Source organism: Rattus norvegicus, chromosome 1 (genome assembly GCF_036323735.1).
Source record: "Rattus norvegicus strain BN/NHsdMcwi chromosome 1, GRCr8, whole genome shotgun sequence".
NCBI classification, from domain to species: Eukaryota; Metazoa; Chordata; class Mammalia; order Rodentia; family Muridae; genus Rattus; species Rattus norvegicus.
The window spans coordinates 51079210-51100990 of NC_086019.1; the positions used below are offsets into that span (position 1 = coordinate 51079210).

At 49.3% G+C, this 21781-nt stretch overlaps 1 protein-coding gene across 4 annotated transcripts in view; it reads right to left on the reverse strand.

Moving 5' to 3' along the window:
- Positions 1 to 21781, reverse strand: part of Agpat4 (1-acylglycerol-3-phosphate O-acyltransferase 4) — a 106468-nt gene that overhangs the window by 4129 nt on the left and 80558 nt on the right. For 3 of the 4 annotated variants that reach the window (XM_006227857.5, NM_133406.2, XM_006227856.5), the window contains exons 3-7: positions 16708 to 16877; positions 5842 to 6003; positions 5431 to 5584; positions 2377 to 2479; positions 362 to 437 (exon numbers count right to left, since the gene is read on the reverse strand). In XM_006227857.5, the coding sequence (XP_006227919.1) occupies positions 362 to 437; positions 2377 to 2479; positions 5431 to 5584; positions 5842 to 6003; positions 16708 to 16877 (665 nt within the window). The remainder of the gene's footprint in view (positions 1 to 361; positions 438 to 2376; positions 2480 to 5430; positions 5585 to 5841; positions 6004 to 16707; positions 16878 to 21781) is intronic. The other variant, XM_063272836.1, reaches the window with a different exon arrangement.

Sequence of the window (21781 nt, forward strand, 5' to 3'; positions counted from 1 at the left end):
AAATGCCTCAATAGGTGGACAGGAAGAGGGAGCCAGAAACTCAGCCATGGAACAGAGAGCTCCACTGAGGACTCCAGCATGGCTGTCACTCAGGTGATTCCTCGATTGAGGACGCTTGCTGCAGGGTTTCTCCTCCTTTTGATTACTGCATACTAAGAAGCTCGCTCACTGGAAACCTGTCGGTTCGGCTGTCGTTTATTCTTTGGACCATTCAGAACAGCCATTACCTCCTGTTGGTCCACTACACGCACGTGATGGGTTTACTTTCTGAGAGACCACCTAACAATGTATTTCGATATGTTCTTCCAGTACCACCCGTGAGAACGGCATCTTGAGCCCTACACACGGCAGGTACACCCACCTTCTCCTGGTAGAGCTTGTGTAGCCAGGCTGAGCACTTGTCCTCATCCTCAGGGATGTCTTCCATGGGGATCCTCCTGCAAAAGCAAAGAGCAGCTAGCCGAGAGACCCACGGTGAGCCCCGGGCCACATTCCTGAGGGAGAATCAAGGGTCAAGCCAATGACTGAGAGACGCTCTCAGGAGTGGGGATCTGCCTTTCTCCTTCTTTCACCTCCCCAAACCCAACACTGTTTCCTCCCAAGAGGACAGTGCTGCCCCGTGATGCAGTCCAATAGGTGCAGAATCTATACATACGGGACAACACACTAGAACTTCCTTCAACCAAGGAGCAACAGTAATGGCGGACCATCTCACATATAGTTCCTTTGCCCTTGACTGGGGCACAGCCACATTGAGGCAGATGCTGGAAGCTGAGGCCCCAAATGAGCTCATTTCCTGGGTGGCTGTCAGACTGGGGTTGGCAAAGGTGGGAGGCTTATCCATTAGCAAAGAGTCCACCTTGAACAGGGAGAAGTAATTTTCGGGGTTCCCTCTCCACATGTTCTCGGGCTACTGGCTCTTCAAAGATGACATTTTGAGGACCTCTGCTCTGGTCCATGGACAAGTGTGTTTGTCACAATTTTTCCCAGGACATTTCACACCCCAATGTGCCAAGAAATATATGAATAAGGACGCTGAAGCTTCTCTGAAAATGCCCTTTGACCTTTTTGGTTTCCATGAAACTGACACTTCTTTCTTCGCTCTTTGTGATCTCTGGTTGCAAGTAAGATCATTGAATATGTCGGGGGTTGGGGGGGGGGTGGAGGGAGTTAGCAAGGCCTTGAAGTGTGTCTTCACTTGGATAGCTGAAGCTTAGGCATTTCTACTCTTTTTAAACATGCGCTGGACAATAGCACCCTAGACGTGTTATTACTTTATATGGCGTTGTAACATATATTGAAGAATGTCCCAGTCATGTTAAGTGGATTCCTACACACGAACAGGTGTGTTGGGTAGCATAAGGACTCTTCCACGGTGGCCATGAGCACATGTTGGCTTTAGTAGGTGAACTTGAAAGGATCAGTCAGCTGTATACTCTACTGCGATTCCCACAGATACCCCAGAGAACTGCAGTTACTAAAAAACAAATCCCCACCCCCAACCCTTGTAGAGGTCAAACGGTCTTGCACCCTACCAGAATCCAGCTGAGTGGAGCTCTTGAACTCCAGGTGTCGAAGGACCCACTCGATCTCTGGTGCTTCCTCATTTCGTGGAAAGCTGGAAGCATTTCCAGGAAGTTAACACAAACTGTCAGTCCACAAACATGTTTGTATCTTTAAACATTTTGAGTGGTGTGGCAGTGCTTGGCCATTGGGTTTTCATCATGGTGTGCTGGGATTTGTTACCGGAAGGGGTCCAGGGAGCTCTGCTTGTATGTGGATGTTTCAGGGGCTCTTGGATGGCCTTCAAAATGACTACGGCATAGGGGGCCAGTGCCACCTGACCCAACTCAGACTGGGTTTTAGTGCAAATGGCCTGCGGCTTCCTGTCTGCTTCACCTTCCCCTTGTCATTCCACTAGTCTTGGTGACATTCTGGAGATCAAGAGTTAGGCACATTATGTAAGCCAATAAGCAGGCCGAAATAAAAAATGATGATGAAGATGATGAAAAGAAAGAAAAAATTGGTTTCTCTTTGCAAAGAGCAGATCCATCTTCGTAGGAAATGTGTCCATCAAGAATGGCTGACAGTGAGTCTTGGGCTCCTGTCTGTCCACCCAGAGGTCTGTGAGAGGTGCAAGCCGAACCGAGCCAGTTAACAGATCCATAGGAACTGGGAGGGAAGGCCTCCTCCCCGGGGTGTGCAGTAGATGTGCCTCTTGAGTTCGTAACATAGATAAAAGACTGGAGAGAAGTTCGATGGGAAGCAGACTTCGCGAGAGATGCTAAGCAGACGTTTCTGGAAGTTGGACTCCTTGCAATTTGGCACTTAGAAACAAGCCCCCCCTTTTCTAGGAGGGAAGCAGGGCCAACTCACCTAACGTAGCAGTCAGCGTGATATTTCTTTCCATTTAAGACTCCCAGCAGTGTTGGGTTTTCATTGTTTCTGAAATTGAGTGTACAGTCATATACGGCTGGGACTATAAGACAAGACAGACAAGGCAGTATAGAGCAGGTGAGGCCGGTTCCGCTTGGTAGTCACACACACTGGACGACATGCTCACACCGTAACCTGTCTACCAATGACACGCACGATAGAGACCTCTTCCTTGGGTTTTTCTAGACTGCTCACCTGCTCTACATTGAACATGTGTAATCAGAAAGTCAACTGTAAGCAAGTCCTGGGAACAGAGTAACCCCCGTGGTCATGTGGGCTTTAAAACCGTGATGACTGTCAGATCTATACTGATAAGGACGTTAATCTTTCTAGTCGGCAGGTCCTGTTGTAGTTGCAAATACCAATATTTGAACAAATACGGGTAGAAGATGATCTAGGCTCATTCAAGGATGTGTCTGTGACAGAACAGCCATCATTTATAAATTTATCAAATGCCGTTTTCTCTTTTATAAAAGACTTTCTAACTATGTGGATGCATGTCTATGTGGGTGCACATGAGGCCAGAATAGAGCATCGCACCCCCTGTTGCTGGATTTACAGGCAGTTGTGGGCCACCAGATAATAGTGGTGCGAACAGAATTCCAGTCTTCTCCAAGTGCAGTAAGCTATCGGCTAAGCCATCTCTGCAGCCCCAGTGTAACCCTTCTTATGAGCATTTTGTGCCCTCCCAAAATGAAGCAGCCACAAAGCCAGGGTGTTACATCTAAATCATGGAAGGAAAAGGTAGTGCAGTCGAGTTAATGGTTCTATTCAATGGTAACTCCTTGGGGTAACCTACCCTCACGCCCTCCACAAGGCCATAAGGCAACAGTAAGCAGGGTGTAATCCTGCTACTGTACTGATTGGTTCAGAGTGAGTAAACTATGAGACTTCACCCTCTATGCTAATGTGTAGTGTAACCCTGATGCTGATTGGTTCAGAGTCAGTAAACTGTGGAACCTTGCCTACTATGCTAATTTGTGATGTAACCCTGCTGCTGATTGGTTGAGTGAGTAAGCTGTGACCCTCTCCCACTATGCTAATATGTGGTGTAACCCTGATGCTGATTGGCTTAGAGTAAACTGAGACCTCTCCCTCTATGCTAATGTGTGTTGTAATTCTACTGCTGATTGGTTTAAAGTAAACTATGAGACCTCGCCCCCTATGCTAATGTGTGTTGTAATTCTACTGCTGATTGGTTTAAAGTAAACTATGAGACCTCGCCCCCTATGCTAATGTATATTGTAATTCTACTGCTGATTGGTTTAAAGTAAACTATGAGACCTCGCCCCCTATGCTAATGTGTGTTGTAATTCTACTGCTGATTGGTTTAAAGTAAACTATGAGACCTCGCCCCCTATGCTAATGTGTTATAGTCCCGCTGCTGATTGGTTCAGAGTAAGCTGTGGAACCTCTCTCACTATGCCTTTTGTATCAGGAAGGAGGAATGGCTTTTAATGAATATGGAGCTAGGGGCTGGAGCTGGGGGAGGAACAGAACAAGGAGGCTAACAGCTACCCGGTCCAGATAAGGTGACTGGGGTCTGGTCCAGTCAGGATAAATAACTCTGCCTCCAGCAAAAGGGCTAACAGACTTCTACTAATACAGATGTCTCCGTGTCTTTATTATGAAAGGTCAAGTGAGAGCCCCGTAAAAAAACAGCAACAGTAACTATATGCACATTCCAAGTTATCTCCTCGGCATAGTCCACATTCCATCCAATCTTACTGCGGGAGCCCTGGGACCCGGCTCAGGCTCCAAAAATGCTTATTGGGTCAAAGAATGGGTGACTTAACGACAGAGAAGCGAGTGGATAGAATGTGTACACAGCCGCCTTTTCCCAGCAGTGGGCAGTTTGCTTAGCTGCATCACGCAGTCTTCCAAACCTAGATCTTCTGGAGAGTGGGCTTATGATGCCATCATCACACAGGGCTGAAGAGACAGGTGCCAGTCACACGTGCAGGCAGAGCCCACTGCACTAACACTGATCTTGACCGTAGCTGGGCAGCTTTACACGTCTACAGTTAGTGTTAGTAAAAGTAGTGGGGGAAATCACAGAAATTGTATACCGTCCCTGGATCACTTGGAATATGAAGAACAAGGATTCAAATGTGATAAAATCGCCATCCATTTCTTTCCTTAATGCCTAACCCCACTACAGGTCTGTAGGTCCACTATCTTTCCCTATGGGAGAGGGTCCTCATGCTGGCTTGCAGAAGTGTCTAGAGGCATTGTCCTTAAAGACCCAACCACTTTCCCTGTTATTGGTGGGCATTGATGCCTAAGGTGGGCAACTGTCCCAGAAGATATTTAACCTGTTGATATCCTTGGCGCCCTGGATAAATCCCCCCTCACAAGAGATAAAGACAAGGCTATAGAAGCTAGCAGCATGGAGCCAGAAGCCACACCTGACCTGCCTCTGGCAATACAGCAGGGCCTGCTTGGCCCACTTTTTCCTTCAGGACAAAGCGTTCTCTTGGCAGGTCTAGGACATGAAGTTCTAGGAAGGCCTGCCTGGCTCTGTGGTGCCTCACACTTGAAGCAGTGTCAAGTCCTATCCAGCTCAGGTAAGACGTCAAGCCTCCTTTGGAGCTGAAGGGCCAGGGAGTAGGGATGTGAGAGAAAGGGGTTACATAGGAAAACAAATATGTTTTTAACTGAAGAGGAAGGGTAAAAAGAAAACGGGGGAAGTCGCTGCCTTCTGTTGGTAGCTACACTGGCTTGAGGCTCCAGACTCATGGGTCTGTACAGATCAGATCATCTGCAGGTGGTTATCAGCAATAAATAAGCAAGAGAGGGCCTCAAAGATTGCAGCTCCATGACCAGGCGATCTTCTGTCCTCCAAGGATCCTGCACTTTCTGCACGCACAGCGCAGTGCTGCCACTGACCAGCAGAGGGGAGTATTTACTGGGATTTAGAAATATGAAGTGCCCTGCCTCTCGTCCCAGGTTCCACCTAGCTTCAAAGATCCCCCATTTAGCCAGCATCCTTACCAACATCTCGCAAGCACTTCACAGTGATAGCAAAGCCCTTGGTGCGTGGCAGCAGGTGATGCTTGAGGCTGGGCAGCCCCTTGGCTTGGGCTACCTGCATGCTGATTTGGTGTTTCTTCTCTGTGAACCGTGTGCCCTCACAGTGGATCAGAAACTGAAAAGCAAAGGATGCTGGTCACACAGGGGGATTCCACGGTCACGCAACCCCAAGCTCAACTGGAGGCCACAGTCCCAAAGATGTTCATAGTCACACTTGACTCCAGGTCAGTCCCCATAGTGTCCTCGTGCCCCACAAATCCCTCAGGTCTCATGTAATTCCAGGTCACACTCAGTCCGAAGTGACTCCTATGTGTGGTAGCCACACATGATGCCACAGGAGCCAGACAGCACACTGCTCCTTTGCCTACATACCAGATACTTCTCTGGGTAGTCCCGGAGGTGCAGCAGGCTCTTGGCAACCGTCTGCCGATCTTGCTCCCACTTGCGTGTGCAGAAGATCATTTCCACAAAGTACCACATCCAGCCAATGATGGGGACATAAGCCAGTTCTTTCTTGGCCAGGACTTTGGAGTTCTGAAATAGAGGAAGAACCTTAGGGTGTCTGTGAAGGAGACATAGCTGTTGGAGCTCTCATGGGGAAGGAATGGCCAGTCATACCAAAGGCTTGGAGCCCTTCCTTTTTCCCACTGCACTGACCTGAGGAAAGGTCATGCCCACCACTGGGTGGACCGCTGCATGACAAGGGTCTGTGAACACGCACAGAGGTGTGAGGATACCCTCACGGACCACGGCCCTCCAGATTATCGACACCTGTGTGTTTGCCAAGCCCATCCTGAGGTTCTGTCCGGCAGGTCTGTATAATGCCGTGCCACAGACCAGCACATCAGCAAAGCCACCGAGTTCATACAGGCAAGGCCAGCAAGGCTCACGGCACTGGCAGGCTAGCGAGTGGAGGCCAGCAGAGTTTGAGCAGTTCCATGGGAAGCAGGGGAAGCTGGGAAGTCAACTTGGCTCAAATGGATAGATTCCCTATTCATCTCTGCCACTCACTTCTGAGGCTGGAAGCAGCCAATCTCCTCAGGTTGGGGTAGCTGCGGTTGGTCCCCAGCAACTCCTGTGACCGCACTGTGTGGGCACCAGGGGTGGGGTGGGGAACTTAGAATCTAATGGGGCAAGAAGTCAGGGGGATGCAAAATGACTCTTACCTTGCTGGGTTTGTTTTCTCTCTCTCTCTCTCTCTCTCTCTCTCTCTCTCTCTCTCTCTCTCTCTTTCTCTCTCTCTCTCTCTCTCTCTCTCTCTCTCTGTGTGTGTGTGTATGTGTGTGTGCATGCACACATGCATGCGAGTGGGGGTTGCACATTCATGTGTGTGAATGCTGACACCTACCATGGTACAAGTGGAGGCCAGAGGACAATCAGTCCTTGTCTTCTGCACTGTTTGAGGCAGCGCCTCCTTGTTGTTTGTTTGGCTGCATAAGCCAGGTTAGCTGGCCCACGAGTATCTGGGGATTCTCCTGTCTCCACCGCTCACCTCCCCGTAGGAGCAGTGGAATTGCAGACACTCACTCACACTATGTGTCTTGAGCTGTACGGAAGTTGGGGGGATTCAAACTCAGGTCCCCATACTTGCATGGCAAGCCCTTTACCCACTCAGCGCCTTGACCACTGCCACCATTCGGATTTTTACCCTCCACTTTGTAATCGACTGAGACGATCTCTGACTCTTGAGATGGATGCCCACCCACACTGACTGTGTAGACACTTGAAGGCAGCTGTCTATCCAGGTCCTGAGCCTTCGCTGCCTGGAGGGGAAGAGCAGAGGTTTCACACCGCCCCTCCCTTCTCTCCCCTTTTGCTGTCTTCCACTTGGTGTCTTGTGGCTAAGACCATACTGTCATCATATCTACCGTGCTTGGGACCCTGAGGTAGACTTCTGAGGAGGCCTCACCTACATCTACACCCAGCATGGGGCAAACTGCCAGACTCACTCTGGAGATGATCTTGCTCTTGTGCCTCTCGCCCTGGAAACCAAGCAGTCTTTGGGCTCATAGTCCTCCCGGGAGCCTACTGTCCTGTGTCCACACTAGATTTCAGACTCCGGGTGACAGGGAGGGACATTCCTGCTGGTCCTCAGTTTCTTTGGTTTCTGTCACCTTCCTACTTAAAGCTTTGACGATGAGAGCAAACCGATCCAAACACAAAGCCTCCACTGGCAAATTAAGCTCTTTTTTTCTGGAACTTAAAACTTGTTTTTTTTTTTAAGGTTCTATGTACCGGATCTTGCAAAAATTACATTTGGCGGGCTCAGGAATTACAGGATGACCCACACTGCCACCCACAGAGATGTTACTGACTCTAGCATTGCGGCGACTGGGTGGGTGGTCAGTCTCATCCAGCCAATCACGGCTGCAATCCTGGGTGCACTTCCTGCTTATGGTTCTCCAATGAGACACAAGTGGGTGTTAGTACTTGGCCTTTGGTAGGTGGTGGAGAAGGCTGCCCTGGTGGGTTGTGGGGAATCTAGGGCTTCAACTAGCGGTGACTCAAGAGGCTGTATTCCCATCACTTACATCACCAAGAGTCACTTCAATGTCCCACAGTAAAAGCCTTCATTGACTACAGTGTATTCTATACATCTGACAATATTTAATAAATAGTATGGGTAAGGCTGCAAAACAGTGCACGGGCCACTCTGATGCCCGCTGGTGTCCATGCAGGTTAATTGGAGTGAGGGTAAGCATTCCCCTGAATGTAGGAGCAATGCAGCTGCCATCATGGGCTGAATAGTAGTCGTAGAGACGATGCGGTCCACAGAGCTGAAAATGCTCATTCTCTGGATGGCCAACTACAGATCAAATTAGTCAAGCCTGAATTTACAGCCATTAATAGTCACTCCACATAAAATTCTCACATCACACTAAATCAGAGATGGAGGAAGGGGCTATGCTAAGAGACTTTACAAGTTAACTCATTCATGACTGACATCCTGGAAAGTATTATGGCAATAAGATGTAAATATGTCTAGGAAAACCTAGAATTAATATGGGTAACCCACACCCACCAGGTGCTGAAGTGTCTACCGCGGCCAGTGTCTAGATCGTACATACATCCTACAATTGGAAAGTTCTGGAAATACTTTTGGAGGTGAAAAAAGGGGTTTGGGGATGTGAATGCTAAGGGTGTATGGGGGCACGGGAGTTGAGAAGGTCATTAAAATGGGTGCCTCACCCAGCTAGGAAGGACCTCACCCATCTCTTAGGGACTAGAGCCAGTCTCCGAACCAGAATTTAGCACCTCCAAGTAAGACAGTGCAGCGTGTGACCAGATGGCCAACACAGAGCTGCTTTAAATAGCACAGGGCTCAGAGCGTCTTAACCCTCAAATTTGGTGGCTTTTAATTCACTTCACTACCAGACTGCAAATGAGACCCCTTCTGGGTCCAAGTAGAAAATGCAAACCAGTGTCCAGCTAGCAGGTTAGGACCTGGTGGTGGTGGTGGCGGCGGCTTCCTGTCCTCTAACTCCAAAGCCCTGCTCAGGTCTGAGGTCACTCAGAGGTGGCCCTGCTCAAGGCTGTGTTTGCATTGATGCCTCACTAGATCAAACATAAAACCACTCCTGAAGGCTCATCAGTGAGTCCCTGAGGGTCTAGCCTTAGTTGGCTATTGCCACTAAATATGTAAGAATTAAAGCTGGCAAGATGTCTGGCTCAATGAGAAAAGAACGCTATGCTTTACCCTCTGACACCCCCCACACACACACACATGCGTGTACACACTAAGTCATTTGTGTGCATGTGCACACACATACACACACACATATGTGCAATAAATGCAATTAAAATTTTTTTAACTACTAGAGTTTAGTGTTGACACTGGTCAGGAACTTCTCTTCGTCTTGTTCTTCAAGTTTCTAATCAAAAGTTTTTCATTTTAAAAAGTAAATATATTAGGCCATTTCAGTGAAACCTTTGAAATAGGTGAGGTGTAGGAGAAGGAAGCAGGGCCAGTCCTCAACATTCTAGCATTCCCCTGCATACAAACTAGAGACAAGGAGCCAAGAACGAAGTCTGATGGGGGCCGGCCTGCCCTGGGGTTGGGCTAGCCTGATCACATCAGAGAGCAAGCAAGGCAACTGACAGTTCAGCCTCCATTTAACTTGTAGAAACATGAACCCCAAACTGACCAGTCCACACAAGCACCGCCTTTAGTCCAGGCATGGTTCCAATGCTGGGGACACAGAGGTGGGCGGGACTCTCTGTAACAGAGTCTAGAGGCAAACAGGAGTAGCACACTGGAGATTTGATTAGTGCCTTCCCCCAGGACAGACTATGCAGCTGCCCTCCTGGGACACACGGCGAAACTTTGGGAAGATGGAGATGAGACCAGAGCTCAGATGATGGAGTGGGTGTGGCAGTGGGCATCAAAGGGTTGAGAGACTCTACGAAGTCATCGGACATCTTTCTTACCGGGCTGGCCCTGCTCTGGCTTTCCAGGGCCTCACTTGCAGGCAGAAGCTATGGAGTTTCCTACCAGGAAGTCCTAAGGGTTTCTCTAAATGAAATAAAGCCTGGTCATGATTAGTCACAGCCACGGGGGAGACGCACAGACCAAACTCTCTAAGCACTCTCTAAGAATGTCTGTCTCTCTCTCTCTCTCTCTCTCTCTCTCTCTCTCTCTCTCTCTCTCTCTCTCCCTCCCTCCCTCCCTCCCTCCCTCTCTCTCTCTCTCTCTCTCTCTCTCTCTCTCTCTCTCTCTCTCTCTCTCTCTCTCTCTCGCTGGAAATACCCATGCATCATTTTATCAAAACCCAGCCTGCTATACCAGGTCCTTCAGCACTGAATTATTCCCCCAACCCTCCCCCACTTCCCTCCCTGTGGCAAGCCCTAGACTCTTCTAGATTTGACAAAGTGTAGTGGGGAGGCAGAGGAGGGGTGTTTCGTGGCCAAGAAGTATGCTGAGACCAGCAAGGGTATTTCCCACAGACTCTTCTAGGAGGAGCTGTGGTGCAGCAGAACGAAACAGATAAAAGGAGTTCCTGCCCTTACCACCCTTATTGCCCTCACCCCACCCCACCACTCCCTTACTGCTCTGAAAGGCTGGCCTGGATACTTCTAGAACCACCTAAGGCCAGAGTATCTGGGAAGATAAGCAGGAAGCATTCCGGAGAGAGAGTGGGGGTGGGGTGAGGGCTAAACAGGGGCAGACACACCCACAGGACGCCTTACAGGCAGGAGACAATGGGACACTCTGCTCTGACAGGTGGCCAACTGAAAGATTCCGGGGCAGGTGTGCAGGCCCTGGGCAGGAACAGATGGGTGTGTGTGAGGGTAGTGAGTGGGGAGCAGATGTCACTGGCTAGGGTGGTTTACAGAAGGGAGAGGGGCTGTCCATCTGTCGGGCAGCCTTGAGGCTAAGTTAACTGGCTTGCCTGGGGAGTTAGTACCATAAAAGAAGAGGCCCTGCAATGTCTAGCTTGGGACTGCACTGTGGGGCTGGCTCCTCCTGTGTGCGTCCCCCCCCCCGGGGGGGGGACTTTTCTCTCCCCAGGATTCTCTTGGTCACCTGCTAGGTTCTTTATCTGTGTAACACCAGGTCATCCTGACACCACTCTCCACCCCGCCCGATTCAGTAAGTGTCCACTCTCTACCCCGCCTGGGTTAGTAAATGAACCATCAGGGCCTTAAGTGCCACATCTGTCCACTCCAGCTGTCGCAACAGGGCCTGCCAAAGTCTGGAGATAGGGTGCCAATTAATCTTGGCTGAGATGTTGCAAGAAATGAATCAGTAGGGCCCATTTTCAACAGGAGGTGTGTGCTCAGAGCACTTCAGAATCAGAGATGAGCGGGAGGTGTTAGGCCTGCTTGGGATTCCGACCCCAGACCTACAACAGAGGTGCATATTTTACATACCAAAGTAGACCTGGCCTCTGGGTTCTCCCAGCATCCCTCAGTCCCCTACCTGGCATACCAGCCCTCTACCCTGAACTTTCCAACCCAGGAACTGGGCTTCTCCTCCCCCAGAAGCTCTTCCCTATATAATGCAGACATTTTGCTCTCCCCCTCTCTCCCTCTCTGTGTGAAAGTGCTATTTCTTTCTCTCTGTTCCCCCTCCCCTCTGTCTCCCTTTCCCATGGTGACTTCCCTAGCCTAGTTCCTTGGGAACTGTGAACTCATCCAACAAACCTGCCTTATAAATACTCTATCTGACTTGAGCTGGTTCATTTCACCAGCAGAGAATAGCTCATCAGGACCCTCCCCCGTGACTGGTACCCAGTATTGGAGCTTGAGAGCTAGGGAGTTGAGGGCCATCTGCTTCATGACTAAGCCCACCACCAAAAAACCCACCAATCTCATAGCCCAGGATAATAATCATTTATTTTGATTTTTTTTGAGAGACGACAGAGAGACAGAGAGACAGAGAGACAGAGAACAAAGTTAAGTAGGTAGAAAGGTAGGGTCAAAATATATTACCTGAGAGAGAAATTTTAAAACCTTGTAAAGAAATAACCCATTTCTTTGGCCTGTTCTTTGCACAGAGAAATGCAACAAATTCTAACCCTTTCCCCGGCCATGCTTCCTTCCATCACCTGAGGGATATTTACCAAGAGGAGGAAGAGAAGATCTCAAACAAAATGCCACAGTATGGTGGGTGGGCGGCCTCAAAGATGGTCGTATGACCTAGAGGTTTCCCTGGGTGTGGGCTGTGCTTTGAGTTCACCTCTCACAAATGGGATCTGATAGAAGGTCCCCTCACACAGTGCTGTGGCTCTGCCCGGGGTGCGAGCTCCCACTCTCTTTGGCATTGCATACACTCAGGGAGAGAAGGGGCTTCTGTGTCCAGGGAAACCCTCCCAACAGGCCTGTGTGTCGGGGATTGAGGCGCAGACAATAAGCCTGTCACTAGGCTTGGAGGGTAGCCAGAACATGCCAACGTTTCAGATGAGACCATCCCTCTGGCAACCACATGACCACAGTCCTGGAGCTCTCTGCTAGAAGCCCAGCTGATTGGTGCCTGCCTCCCCCAAGAAAGGGACAGTCAACAGTCTGCGAGCCCCTGCTGCTGTGTCCTGCTCACTTTGGAGACCGCATGCCACTAAAGATGACTAAGACACAGAGCTCCATTAAGGACCTGAGGCAGAATCTCCCAGCTAGCCTTGGTTAGCCTGCACGCTGCAGCCTGGGTGGCAGAGGAGCTCGGACAGCAGCCACGGGGTGACATGTCATTGATGGAGTTCTAGACCCCGCACTAGCCTGAGACTCTGCAATTTGACTTTGGCACACTCGTGCTTCACTGAGGCAAAAAGACAAGCAAATAGTTTTTGGACCACTGTGTCCCATGGTAACACTCCCTAGCCATCCCTAGGTCACAGTTGGCCCCAATAGGAAAGAATCAGCCTATGTCTAAGAGACCTCATGCATGGCCTTTGACTTCTGCCCCCATCCAGGAGTGATGGCTCAGGTCTGCTCCTCCTGCTTCACCTTCTCCACTTCCTCCTCCTCTCCTCCTCCCCTTCCTCTCCTCCTTTCCTTTCCCTGACTTCCCTCTTCTCCTTCTTTCCCTCCTCTCCTTCTTCCCCTGTTCTCCCTCCTTGGATTCTGGGCCAAGTGCAAGTTTCTCTGAACTTCAGTGTCCTATGGCCCCATTCCCAACCTCATGACTGCTCCTAGTAAGGTGTGCTACATTTAGCCATGAAGCTGGTTCTGCTAGCAGTCGGCCTGTGAATTCAGACCCTGCTTCTTCCAAGGGGTTTGGTTTCTGGACCCTGGGAGAAGGGACTGAGTTGCATATTTTACATATCAAAGCACACCTGGCCTCTGGGTTCTCCCAGCATCCCTCAGTCCCTACCTGGAATACCCTGCCCGAAAACTGTGAACTTTCCAACCTAAGGGCTGGGCTACTCTACCCCAAAGGCTCTTCCCTGTATAATCCAGACATTTTGGTCTCCTCCTCCTTCTCCTCCTCCTCCTCTTCTTCCTCCTCCTTCTCCTCCTCCTCCTCCTCTTCCTTCTTCCCTCTTCTTCTCCCTCTCCCTTCCCCTCCCTCTCCCTCTCCCTCCCCCTCCTCTCTCTCCCTCTCCCTCCCTCTCTCTCTCTCTCTCTCTCTCTCTCTCTCTCTCTCTCTCTCTCTCTCTCTCTCATGATTTCCCTGGCCTAGATCCTTGGGGCCAGTGAGCTCTCCAAAGAGCAGCTTCCCAATAAACCTGCATTTAATATAATCTAATCTGGCTTGAATTGGCTCACTCCACCAGCAGAGAAATAACCTATCACAAGGAAAGAGGGGAAGCTTTGGAATCAGACATGCCAGTTGCTTTCTCGTAAACTGAACAGCCACTGGGGCTCGAATAAACCGGTGTTTACTCGGAAGTGTGGATAATTGAGTGTCTTAGTGAGTATTCTATTGTGGTAAAGAGGCACCATGAGCATGGCAACTCTTACCAAGGGAAACATTTAAATGAGGCTGGCTTATATTCAGAGCTTTAGGCCATTATTGTCAGGGCACGAGAACCGCAGCACATGAGCAGACATGGTGCTGGATAGTAGCTGACAGTTCTACACCCTGATCAGAAGCAGAAAGAGTGGTGACACTTGGCCTGGCTGGAGCATTTGAAAACCCACCCCCAGTGACACACTTCCTCCAAGAAGGCCATGCCCACCCAACAAGGCCACACCCCCTAATGCCACAGCATTCAAATCTATTAGCCTATGGGGGCCATTCTTTTTTTTTTTTTTTCTTTTTTCTTTTTTTCTGGAGCTGGGGACGGAACCCAGGGCCTTGTGCTTGCTAGGCAAGCGCTCTACCACTGAGCTAAATCCCCAACCCCTCTATGGGGGCCATTCTTATTCAAACCTTCACAGGGTGTAAGGAAGTGAGCTGTGGGGCTCAGGGTCAGACGGTTCCCCTGGGTGGAGCAGGAAGCTATAGGGCCTCAGAGTGTCCTACCACGGGGATAGGAAAAGACAACACATTCAGAACAGAAAAGCCACCAAAGCCACCTCTCTCCAGGAGATCGCTGACTGCCTCCAAGCCCCCAAGATGGCAGGGACTTGGTAGCTTTCTACCTCCCCCATGGCTTCACCCAGAGGCAATGTGGTCTGCAGATGTTAAAGAGAACATTGCAGAGCCACGTACAAAGTGTAATATACTCTATACGGTAGATCATGGCTATGATTGCTCTGTTTAGTTAATATTTACCTCTCGCTATTCTGTATCCTTATGTGCAAGCTAGACTCAGAAGACACACAGCACAGGTAAGATCTGATTTTAGCCACGAGTCAGACATCCTTGGGATGCATTCGAATGTGTCCCCCATGGACAAAGGGGGAAACCTCTGTACTAGAAATTTCATTTTTGTTCTGAAAACATAAATGAACACAAATGCAAATGTAGTCACACACACACACACACACACACACACACACACACACACACATACAGACACTGAGAAAAGAAATGAAGAAACAAAAGAGCTCTTGTTACCAGAAAGCTCTTCACCTGATTGGAAGAAGCAGAGCCATGAGTTCTCTAGAACCTTCCCATACCCTGTGGTCACAGCTTTGTATTCTAAACATAAAGGTCTTGTGTGCACACGCCACCAAAACCAAGGGTGCCATGATTAGCCTGCCTTTCTGTGGGCCATCATTCCAAATGCCAAACGTCACCTCCAAGTCCTCAGGAGAACTTCTGGGACCTTTTCCATCCTGGAGCCAAAATGTATTAGTTCTCATGACAATATCTGCAGGCTTTTGGTGACCCATTAACGTGGTACAGGCTCAAGCCAACACACCGCAATGTGTTAAAGGTGGCAGAAGACAACTGGAGAGACCCGTTACAGAGGCAAGGAAGTCAAACTACTCTGAGGGAAACAGATTTCAGGAGCAATTCCAAGTTCTGCTATTGAAGCTTCCTGCTCAGAGACTCGCATCCTGAAGCCTTTGCTGAACTCAACATCGGGTGAATTGTGCCTGCAGGCTAAGCAATTAAGGGTTGGAACTGGAGCCAAACTACACAAGTTCCAGTCCAAATCCAATTACAGTTGGATGAACAGACTATGAAACTCTCTCTAACTGCGGTCCCCTCCACCACCACCACCCCAACCCCGGAAAGGTGTGTATCCACTCACAAATGCTTCTGTAAGGATTAAACAAACAACTAACTGTAAAACTCTCGCATAGGATGTTAGTCCTGATTCTAAGCAAGGGCTAGAAGTGTCACGGTGGTTAATATTGTCAACTTGACTGACACTGTGACCGCCACTCTCCACCTTTTCGTGCAGGCTTTAAAACGGTCCCTCAGGCTATGAAGATCCCCATCCGTTAACTTGTTTTCCTTGCTACTGCAGAACTGCAGCTTTGCTGCTGTGAGTGGGAAGGTAAGTAGCTGTGTTTTCCAGTGGTCTTAAGCGACCCCTTTAAAAGGGTCATTCGGCCCTCAAAGGGGTTGTGACCCGGAAGTCAAGAACTGCTGCTCTAGCTTTACCTATAAGTCACACTTCCAGGCACACCTGTGGGACATTGCCTAGGTTAGGTTAACTGAGTTGGAATGACCCAGCTTTCCTGTGGGTAGTTCCGTTCCATGGCCCAGGGCCCTGGAATGAATCGAAGCATTAAAAAAAAAAAAAAAAAAAAAAGATGATAATACAAGCTAGGCAAAAGTATTCATTTCTCCACTTCTTGACTGCAGAGGAAATGGGGCTGTCCGACTGCCTGATGCTGTTGCGGACAACCTTCCTCACCAGGGAGGACTGTCCCTTACACTGGCAACTTTACCTCCTGAAGTTGCTCTTATCTGGTATTTTGTCACAGCAAGAAAAAAAAAACAAAAAACAAAACAAAACAAAACAAAAAAAACCCAATACAAACAGCTTTTGAGAACATTGCATACTTTGAAAAAAATTAAAATTAAATAAATAAAACCACTTTGCCAATGCCAGGCAAGGTAGCCCATGCCTCTAATCCCAACTCTCTTGGAAAATGAGGTGGGAAGACAGACCCTAGACCAGCCTGGGCTCCATAGCAAGATCCTATCTCAACCTCCGCCCCCTAAATAAAAGCAACAACAGTAAACCGTGTTCATTCTAGAAGTTCTGAGAGACGGAGAACAGACAGCAAGCTGCATGGCAGACTGGCCGGGAAGGGTGGGGTGTTGTGTGCAGAGCGAAGGCTCACCCCACTTACCCCCGGGGAGGATGGGGTGTTGTGTGGAGGGCGAAGGCTCACCCCACTTACCCCCAGGAAGGATGGGGTGTTGTGTGGAGGGTGAAGGCACATCCCACTTACCCCCAGGATCCCTAGGCGCTCAGCCAGGCTCCAGCCACAGAGAAAGTCAATCTCAAACTTGTGATTGAGAACCACGATGGCGTTTTCCTTCCCGTAGTGGGGGGAGGCCTTCGGGTCGGTGTAGATGGTACACTCCGTACCTGACCACCACTCCAGAAGCATCACCAACTCTGTAACAAACCACAAGGACACACACACACAAAGTTTACTTCACTGTCCTGGAGTCCTGCGTCTGCTTTCCTTGGGCCATGCTGCAAGACGAAGCCTCCTCTAAGGCTAAAGAGGCAGAACTTTCAGCCCAGACCCCGATGTGGAAAGGGTCTCAGAGCAGAAGGGTTATAAATGAGTCAGATCCCACACCAGTCTGCAGGGAAAGGGAGGATGCTTCTAGGTGGCCAGTTCTTGACAGCTCTTGATTAAGTAACTTGGGAGAAATAAAATCAGAGTCTAGATTCACCCACATCTGTGTCCTTGTGCTGACTGCATGAGTTGATGGATGCTCTAGGAAATGTCTGGCGGACACTAAACTCCATCCAAGAACTAACTCCTCCTCCACTGATGACACACCCGAGGGCACCAGGAATGACCAGCAACCACGGTGGAGGGAAACACAAGTTTGTCCCTTTCAGTGACAAGGGTAACTCCGAGGTGTCAATCACTCTGGAGGCTGTCACCAATTGTTACCATAGCCTTTGGAGAGGCCTGTGAACATTAAGGCTTGTTTGTAGGTGGCGATCAGTCTGAGTGTATTCTTGGGTTGTGCCTTCATCCTCGGTGGCCAGGTTTCTGTGACTGATAGACTCAGGAAAAGACTGTGTGGTGGAAACTCCAGATGTGGGGTTGAACGTGAATATCAACACAGCCCCCTGAAGTGAACTGTTAGAATAGGTGTTGGCAGGCAGGCGTGTGCTGTGAGAGTCCTCTATGAGATGCTACTGTTGTTTATAGTGTTTAGTGGGGTACATATTCTGTAGAGGGCTCCCACATCCCACCATATCCCACGTGCACACACACCAAGACAATTGGGTCTAACCTTGGTTGCCCTGGAGACCCTCTTTTCTTCCAGGATGGAGGCTGAATATGGAGCACTAGAAGGCCTCATAGTCAGTCTAGTTTCTAAGGAGTGGCACTGTGGGCTTTCTATAAGCTAAACCCCTGGTTCTGTTGTGTCTTTGTCTTTGGGGTGCAGCCACCTCAAGGAGTTTTTGGAAATTGCTGGTGGTCAAGACCATTCATGTTCCCTTCTAGGACGGCCACCCGGGAGGATGACCCTGCTGACCTCCCTGCTATACCTGTTATCATGGTCAAAGGCATGCCCCTGTGCCCTGAGGTTGAGTCACAGAGGTTGGGGACCTGCTGACCTCAAGTCGACTAAGCAGAACAGGTAGAAAGAAGACTAAACAGACAAGCTGTCCTATGGAGAAACATCTACTGTCACCTCAGGTCACCCCCATGGACTGATTCTGCTGAAATGACCCAGACATTTCTCCCCTGCCCAATATGGAAATCTGGCATTGCACACGACACCAATAACTACCAAGTCCCCTTGACGGCTGATAGTCTCACTGGGGCTTTGTCCAAAGCCTGACTCTACTACAACTGGAGGCATGGGAATCATCTGACACATCCCCTTGGGCTTGTGGGTGAGATGGGGCCCTACATGTGGGTTAGGCTTGTGGCTCCTTCATAGCCAGTTAGTCCGTTCTGGAAACAGGAGTCAGGCATGGGACAATGTCAGGTGGGTCATACACAGGTGAGAGGCCACCCTAAGTTACCTTCATATTCTCAGGGCTGGATCTTCCAAGACCCTCTGACTAGGCACTCAGTGTGAGCCTCCTATTGTCCTTTCCAATAAATCTCATTTGAGGTGACTACGGACAACAGTATCCTGATGCTTCCGGCACTTAGAAACTGCCTTACTGGAAAATGTCATCTCATTGGGCAACTCAAAGCAAGAGAAAAGCCTGGCATCTGAGCCTTCATTCTGTGTCTGTCTGTCTGGCCTTAAACTGTTGGGACAGACCTGCTTAACTCTGGAGGTAGGCCTGCCCGTCACTGAAGGAGTATCTGTCCTAACAATGGCACCTTAGCTACCTCATCCCTTTCAAGGATGAAGGCAGAGATATGACTGACATTTCGCAGTCCACATTCACCATATCCTACCCAGCACCCTCCTCTCAAGGTGCCCGGAAGTCTCTAGCCAGTGTCCAACCCTGTAGCCACCTTAGATTCCAGGGACATGGAGTCTCACAGATGACTCCATGACCCCACGCAGGGGTCACTCCAGGGGAGTGAGACTGTCCCTTCAAGCAATGAGACCTCTCAGGGTCCACACCTTGCAGAACCAGGCTGAGATGCCGAGGGCAAGGCTACCGTCTGGTCCAGGTGGCCCAGTTGTGCAGACCTCAGGCTCCTGCCCCAGTTCCTCCTAATCAATCCCAGAGCTCACAAGTGAGGAAGACAAGACTTTCCCACCATTTCAACTTTACTTCAGGTTGCTTTCTCCGAGACAAGACTGAACTGAGATGTCTGGACTCCTGGAGTCTTGCCTGGAGACCAGGGCTTTGGTTACTGTATCCTGAAAGAACTCTTCCACTGTCCATGAAGGAACCTGAGTTCCATCTTTGCCTTCGTCCCTCCTCCCAGGTTAATGTCCTTTCCTGTCCAACACAGGATCCTGTGGCCTGAATCACCCATCCCAGCCCTGCCTCAGGGCAGTCATTCACTGTGCCATCAAACCCCTGTGGATGACATGACCCGCACAGCAGCCTGGCTGTTATTATCAAGAGCCTCAAACACAGGCTTCAGAGGGAGTCCAAGCATCCGAACACACATCTGTCCCGGTTAGCTGCCTGTAACTGTGTGTCCATTCTAAGCAGCTCTCCCAGCACGCTGGGAAACAAGGCACAGACCTTGTTTTGCAGCTCTTACTTTTATCCAGAGGCCATGTTTCTCTTCCATTTAGAATAAACCAACAGAGAAAGGTCAGCGCTTGTGAAATCAGAGGATAAGGAAGGTGTGCCCGGGGGAAGGCGAGGGAGGCGTTCTGGGTCTCTTTGCAATAGGCAGTAATTCTCAAAGCCGCTGTCTCATGTTCTCATGTTTCAGTTTGCCCAACGCTGCCCACGTCAGTTTTCCCCAGGCTGTTCCCGGGAACGGTGCAGTGACAGCTGCCCCTACTCAGAGCAGCTGCACCTGGTGTCCAGCCCTGGCCATGGTTCCCTGCTGCTAAAGTATTCTTCAAATTCCTGGATCAGTCCTTGGGCACTTGATACCAGGAAGGAGCGTGTTTACAGGAAATGACATCACTGGGGGAAAAAAGAGTTCAAAACTACTGCCTTCGAAGAGTAATTGAAGGTTGAAACTTTTATACTCTGCCCACAAATTTGGTTTTGTTCTGTTTGCTTTTGTGCTGTTCAGCCTAGAGGAATTATGGGTAGGGGAAAGAGGAAGGAGGGAAGGGAGGCACATGTGACATCCTAGAAGCCATTTTATAAAGGATGATTCATTCTTGTAAATGATTCACAGAGAGAGGACACAATCGCTCACAACCCCATAACGAAGAGGCCAGCATACTGAGACTGAACCCAGGTAGAGCCCCCAGAGCCCAGTGTGAGTCGCCGAGATCCTGGACATCTAAAAGCCATGAATGTATAGAGGAGGAGACAAGAGGAAGCAGTACCGGGAAGACCAACCAGGAAGGGCCACACCTTGACCTTGGACAAACTTGTGCTCAGCTTATCTACCACATAAAGACGAAACTACATAACCCAAAGGCTTGTTAATCCGTTAAAGTCCTCAAGGCCTTGAGCATCTGCCTGCCACACCGAGGCTCTCTCTGTGGTACTATTTCTGGTGATCACAATGAACACAGAGTAAATAAGCCACAGGGAAGAACCTGGGCCCGGTGTCCATTTCTAGGCAGTTATGTTTAGGGTTAGCATTCTACAGGCCTGACTGGCTGATCAAAACTTCAGTGATTGTAGGAGAGTTGGAATGTTGCAGGTACAGAGCCCATTTATATTGGCTCCATAACATCTTAGATAACCATTTACTACCGTCCTCTCAGTGTGTGACTATCAATTAAAATCCTTTGGGGAATATAAAATCAGATCCCTGGCCTCCACCAACTCAAAGGCTAACCATGTTACAGCATCGGAAGCCTATGGTAGAGGCCTCTCCCCTTCACTGCCCTCCTGTTTCCTTTGATGCATTGGAAAGCATCTTGATCTACAGGGCTTTCTTTGTTTATTACTGAAGTTTCACAAAATGGTTGGAGAGAAGATGGCTCAGTGGTTAAGAACACTGCCTGAGGACCTGGATTCAGTTCCCAGCACCCACATGGCAGCTCACAACCATTTATATAACTCCAGTTCTTGGGGATCTGATACCCTCCTCTGGACTCTGCAGGCACCAGATACTCACATAATACACACTCATGCATACAGGCAAAACAGCACCCCACACACGCACGCGCACACACACACACACACACACACGCACGCACACACACACACTCACACATGCACACACACTCACACACGCACACGCACATAAATATATTCTATTTTAAATGTTTTTTAATAAAACCATTACCATATTGGAGCATGGTTATAGAGTAACCTAAGTCTGTGTTCTCAGACTAGAGTCACTAATTTTTGGCTTCAGAATATTATAAATATATATTTTTTCCCCTCAGGCTTCCTCTCAAACACAACCTTCTTTTTAATCCTCAGGCATCTTGCCTCAGCTTCACCTGATGGTCCAGGCACTGAGTGGGAAATATGGCTACTCCAGAGATCCCGGGATGGGGCTGGGAATGTCAGACAACACTCTGTTGGGTGACACAGAAATGTAATCATGAGGGGAAAAAAATTACGTATTGCCGAATTAACTAAAAATATTAGAAAATATAATAACTGGGAGTCCCAGTGAACACAGCCGCTCAATGCCAGGAGAACCCAGTATCCCCAAGGCCCAAGAGTCAAATGAGGGGATCCTGTGAGAGGGGTTCAGGCTTGGCTGAGAAGACGGAAGTGAGGAATGGAAACATGGAGATAGATATGGTACCTGG